A 6,000-nucleotide genomic window follows, 5' to 3' on the forward strand; every position below is an offset into this window, starting at 1 on the left:
TATATTCTTCAGAAATGTTGATGTTATACAAAAAAGACAAAGGAAGGCTGTGGAAATGTTCTAGATTAAAGAGGCCAAAGAGACATGACAACACAATACCAACTCTAGGCAGGATCCTAAACTAGAGAGAAGAAATGCTATAAAGGACATACTGGATTAACAGACAACACTGGAATAGGGACAACAGATTAAAGTATTTTATCAACGCAAATTTACATTGATACCTGTGCTATAGTTAAGTAAGAGAAGATCTCTATCCTTAGAAAATACTCACGTATTTAGGGGTAAAGGGGTGTGTGTGTGTGTGTGTGTGTGTGTGTGTGTGTGTCTTGTGTGTGTGTGTGTGTGTGTGTGTCTTACCCTCAAATGGCTCAGAGAAACAGAAAGCAGAACAGGTAAAATATTAACACTAAGCGTACTATTTTTGTTTTTGCAACTTTTTGGAAGTTTGAAATTACTTCCAAATATAAGATTTTTATAGCAGGGGAGGGTAGCAGGTTAAGAGATCATTAGTATTCTCTAACTAAAGGGAAAGGCCTCTGTACACCGCACCCCACCCCACCCTTCAATCTCTAGCTAAACACCCTATTTTCTCCATGGCATTCAAGCAGATAAACAATATCACATAAGATGGCATTATCTATCTCCTCTCATAAGTGCTTTTTAAAAAAAATTAACTCTAACAAGTGCTTACTATGTGCCAGGCAGTAATCATAAGCTCTTTTTAAGTTATTTAATCATCACAGCAACCCTGAGGTAGATTTTATCAACCTCATTTTACAGATTAAGGCGCACAAAAGTAAAATAACTTGCCCAAGGCCACACAGCTGGTTCAGTGGTAAAGCCAGAATTCAAACACAGGTGAATGGCTCTTAAACGCTATACCATGCTTTCTATCTAAGCCCCTTTTGAGCAAGAATTGTCTGTCCTGTTCACCTTTATATCCCCAGCACATAGTTATGCCTGCCCATAGTAAGCTCAATAAGTATTTGCTGAATGTACCATTGAACACCTAGGTAATACTGTATCTTACAAATAGGGTATATAGAATCTTAAAAAAAATATTTACTATAATTTGCCAGTCAATTTACTGAGCACCTATCACAGTCTTCCCAGTAGCTACGATAAATCTCTCCATTATACATGAAATTTACATTTCAGTGCTCGAGAGAAGATTAACAATTATATTCCTCATGTACATTTGATGGTAATCATTCTTATACTCTCTCCTCACCAGGCTCTTCCAACTTTCCTACATTTTTCAATCCTGTGCTTAAGACTACTCCCCTTTCAACGTTCTCTAAATTTTCCACATCATAATTCAATTCTGACACAAGAAATCCTAATAAAGAACCAATTTGCCTTCTAGGAGAGCACTAGGATTGTAAACACATCCACAACTACTATACCAAATATATTTCACCAAACCTGCAAATGATCCTACACTCAACGTTAGAAAGTATGAGTTTAAAAGTGATTGCAAAAAGAATAATCAGTCTTTTTCAAATTATATGCACTCCCAAAAGACAGATGGTCACTGTTACTGAAGCAATGTCTTAACCTTTAGGGCAGGAAAAAACTTAACCACCAAGAAAAGATATTCCATTTCAGCCTTCAGTTAACAATGTATCTTAATCTTAGATTTCCTGAATCTGCCTCGTTCTTTTCAAAAAATCTACACTATTTCTCTCTTTAGAATTTCACACTTCCTAGTTATAACTTGAAGTTAAGCATTTTAGGTTCTAAAACCATGAAGAGTCAAATCAGGGCTCTGCCTTTTGTTGTCAGGCTGCTCACATGTTTTCTGAGCCTGAATATACTCACATGTAAATGAGCGGGGGGGGGGGGGAATAGAAATAAAACCTCTCTCTGTTCAATGAGATTAACCCCCATGAAACACTTAGGATAGTACCTGGTACACAGTAAACTATTTTAACTATCATTACTTTCATTCCCCCACAAAGCCTAGCATAGTGCTCTACCTGAAAAGCACTTGGTGGCCAATTTGACTAGATGGCTTTCAAAGTCTGCCATGAAAATGGTGGCAAAATTCACATAATTTCCTCTATCGACAGCCTCAAGTTGCCATTTTCTGATGTCAGATATGTATAGCACATGTGCTGAGCTCTTTATATACACTGCTTCATCACAACAACCTCACCAGACCTGCACTGAGGATTAAATGAGCTAATACAGAACTTGGAACAGCACCCAGCACGTTAAGTATTAGCTATTATTGCTGTTGCTGTAACATCAGTATAGTAAGAGTATTAGTAAAATACTAATAATTTAGTAAAATACTAAAATTACTGTTAAACGGTATTAATATTAGTAGTGTTAACTATTACTATAATTATTATTAGCAGGCTCTATATAACCTGGCCCTTGCTGACCTCTCTACAGACTCTAGTCTTTCTGAGCAACTACTTGATTACCCTGAAGCCTCTGCAGTTGTTCCCTCTGCCTGGCATGCTTTTCCCCAGATCTTTATATAACTGACTCATTCTTCAGTCTCAGCTCAAAGTTCACCTTAAACTCCTTTCTCACCCTAGTCTCTCCCAGCCCCTCTATTTCATTACCCAATTTGAGTTTACAATTATGATAAATGCTATGAAAAAAACCTCACTTATTTGTTTACTTTTGTATTACCTCTACCCACTAGTACATAGTTTCTCCTTATTATAGTGATGCATCCCAGTGTCCAGGATGGTAGTGTTCAATTATTGTTTTAATAATGATAGTGAACCCTGGGTACTTCCTACATACCTGGTACGGTTATAGGGACATTATTTGTACTAGGTCTTTCAATCCTAACAACAACCCAATGAGATAAGTTTGGCACCATTTTTACAGAGGAAACTATGGCACAGAAAAAGAACTTGTTTATGGTAGTCAGTGGTAACACCAACATATTCTTATTCCCATTATACAGCTAAGGAAATTTAGACTGCAAGTCCCTTATCATAAGTCATAAAGCGTTAATAAGTAAATAAAGGCCTTGGGTAAAGGATCTACACAAATATAACTCTAAATCTTAATGGCCCTCAACCATAAAGGAATAGAAAGGCATTTGGAACTCCAAATAAATTCTGTCCATTGTAGGTTATTTGCATTCCTACCACTTTCAATCTTTAGGAAAACAGAAGCCTACTTGCATAAACAGAAACGCAAAAAAATTTTTTTACAAGAACAAATGTATCTCCCTATAAGTACTAAATCCACATATGCAATCTTCCCAATGGTAAAGACAAGTCTGCAAATACTTTAATATAACAGGAAGAGCAAAAACTTTTTAAATGCTGATATATGGCAAGCAAATTAAAAGGAAGGCTAAGTGAGGAGACCTAGGTTTTAATCCAGACCCTGCCAATACCTCGGTGACCCTGTGTAAGTCTCTTCACACCTGCAGTCTGATTTCCTCATTTGATGTGGTTAGTTTGGCATTTAGATCAATCTTAATTAGCATGGAAAAAGGTTTTTAGTCTGGTTCAAGACTCTACTGCCAGCACCTAGGTCAGTGACTCTCACACTGCACACACTTAATAAATGTGGGTCCACTAAATGGACCATCTCTAAATCTCCTCTATTCATTTATTTACAATATATATACACTGAACACCTTATTCTTCAGGCACTATGGTAGTGACACACCATGACATGCATTCAGAATACAAATACAAAAATTAAGCCCCAATTTCTGCCATCAGAGCCCACAAAAACAACTAATTTCTCTTAAACCATGACAAATGTTAAAATAAAAGTCTACAACATGCTCTGGAAGGAACTTCCAACCCAACAGGCTAAGGTATAAAACATTTCCAACAGAACACCTAATTTAAAGCCCTATTCAAATCAGTTTTGCAACAATGTCTAGACTACTATTAAAGTCTAAAAGGCTACTCACTGTAAAACTGAAGTAAAATACTCTCTAAAATGCAAAGTAATGTTCCCAAATAAACCTGTAAGACTAGTAACCTTCTCTTAAGGTCAGAATCAGGAATGAACCTTTCATCACTAAAACTGAACGACCGTGGCAATGCACTTTGATCACTCATTACTGAAGTGTACACGTGGGGTTTAAAGGATTTGAGATACATCCCTGAAATAAGACTTTATTCCTGCCAAAGTAAGAATTTTTGTGACCATTCAGAATCTAAAAGACATGACTTTTTCTTTTTCCCTGAAAACTTGAGTAACAATAACCCGTTTTCCTTATACAATTTCATCTGGTGCTCTAGACAATACTAGAGTCCTCATAACTTATTCTGCGCTTTTTCATTCTCAAAGACTGACAGTGGCACAATTCAGAATGGGAGCTGAACATCTGACATGACATTTTTCCCACCCAGAAACATTAAAAAAAAAAAGAAAAGTATCAAATACACGTAAAGCTCAGTACCTCGTTTTCCTTAAAAACCACTGACTAAAGAGTTTTCTCTCCAAGACACTTAATTACAAATTCCAGAGGCAGGGAAACAACCAGGGCAAGAAAGGTCACTGCCATCCTTAGGGCGATGGCGTGAGCAGACAAACAGAAGAGAGAGGAATGGAAGAGTGCACCGAGCCTGGCTGCCTGGGTTCAAGCCACTTCCTGGAGCCACGATTCCACCAAACCGAGCCGGTTCTACTTCCCCAACCTCTACGAGGCTCAGTTTCCTCACCTGTAGATGGGCAAGTCACTTAACTGAAGATGGCTCTTGCACTGGGGCCTGCAAAATAAGAACAGCAACTACTCCAAAGGATGGGTGTGAGGATCACAAGAGACAAGTCTAAGGAAAGGGTCCTCTGGCCCCTGGAAGCACCTAACAAACGGCTGCTGCTATTGTTACTACTCACAAATACGGGATAAGAAACCAAAGGATAAGAGAAAGGAAGGCTGCACGAAGTTAATGAAAAGCAAGCAACGTGGGGAAGAAGGAACAGGGCAGACGTGGGGACCTCAAAGGGCGGCGGAGGGCGTGGAGAAGGCCGAGCCGGGGAGTTGCCTGAGGCGTGCAAGGCTTCCGGGAGGAAAACCGGGCCCGCGCCGGCGTCGCGCCGGGAGTAAGGCTGAGACGGCCAGCGCCTGAGGCGGAGCCCCAAAGTGGGAACGCCGGGTCCAGCCCAAGGGCCGCAGGCCGCGAAGGGCGCCGGGGCCCCGCGAAAACCGCAGGAAGCGCCCCGAGAACGTGCAAGAGGCCGCGACCCAGCCCCGGCCCGGCTCCCTCATTCAAGTCGCCTTCCCTTCCCCCTTCTCCAGTCCCATGCGGTCCTGGCCCCCAGCCGCCGCACGTCTTCGGCCCACACTCCACTGCGGCCCTCCGCGCGGCGGGCCGAGCCCCTGGGACGCCGGAGCGCCAAGATGTAAGGTAGAGCAGCGTCCTTACCTGAGCTCCCCCGGGTTGAATCGCTCACTGTCCCCCCCGTCCCCGCCACGCTCCGCCATTACAGAGGGCCGCGTTCTTCCACCCGCCGACTCAGCGTCCCCTATTGGCCGGGCGGATCGTCAATCTCGCGCGAGAGAGGCGGAGAAAGCAGAGATCTGTGAAATGACTAGTCAGACTTTCCATCAATCCTCGAGCTGAGGATGGTATCTGCCTTATTATTGGTGAAAGGGCCCGCCGACTTTGAAAGCGGTATGGAGACAGCCAGTTGATTGGTCGCTCGGAGGCTTTATGGGAAACGAGACTTCAGCAACGGGGAACTGCCGGCGCCCTCTCGCGGTAAGTGAAACTGGGTCCTCCCACGTACTGCTCGGCCTGCGGTAGCCACGTGTCTGCCGGCTTCCAGAAAAGTCAGTTGTGGAGCCATATTGGCCTCATACTGGACATATTGGCTCGGGTCGAGACCATGTCCATTACGTGAGCCAATCAAAAATCGACCTGGGTCGCCGGCAAGCCAATCACAGAGTTGCTGTGGAAATGAGCCATTTCCCAGCTTTTCAAAATCAGGAGTCTTAAGGCACCACTGGATTATTCCTGTGTTATTAAATAATATATTACTAACTACAAGAATACCTCA

The 6,000-nt window shown here is 42.1% G+C and overlaps 1 protein-coding gene across 12 annotated transcripts in view; it reads right to left on the bottom strand.

The window, feature by feature from the left end:
* TCERG1 (transcription elongation regulator 1) overlaps nt 1–5,425 on the bottom strand; it is a gene marked incomplete at its 5' end in the record, with an annotated part of 59,056 nt that extends 53,631 nt beyond the window's left edge. For all 12 annotated transcript variants that reach the window (XM_079701770.1, XM_079701761.1, XM_079701762.1 and 9 more), the window contains one exon: nt 5,367–5,425. In XM_079701770.1, coding sequence (XP_079557896.1) covers nt 5,367–5,425 — 59 coding nt within the window. The remainder of the gene's footprint in view (nt 1–5,366) is intronic.
* Nucleotides 5,426–6,000: the final 575 nt, after the last annotated feature.

The sequence above is a fragment of the Hyperoodon ampullatus genome (genome assembly GCF_949752795.1).
Source record: "Hyperoodon ampullatus genome assembly, chromosome: 4".
Taxonomy (NCBI): domain Eukaryota; kingdom Metazoa; phylum Chordata; class Mammalia; order Artiodactyla; family Ziphiidae; genus Hyperoodon; species Hyperoodon ampullatus.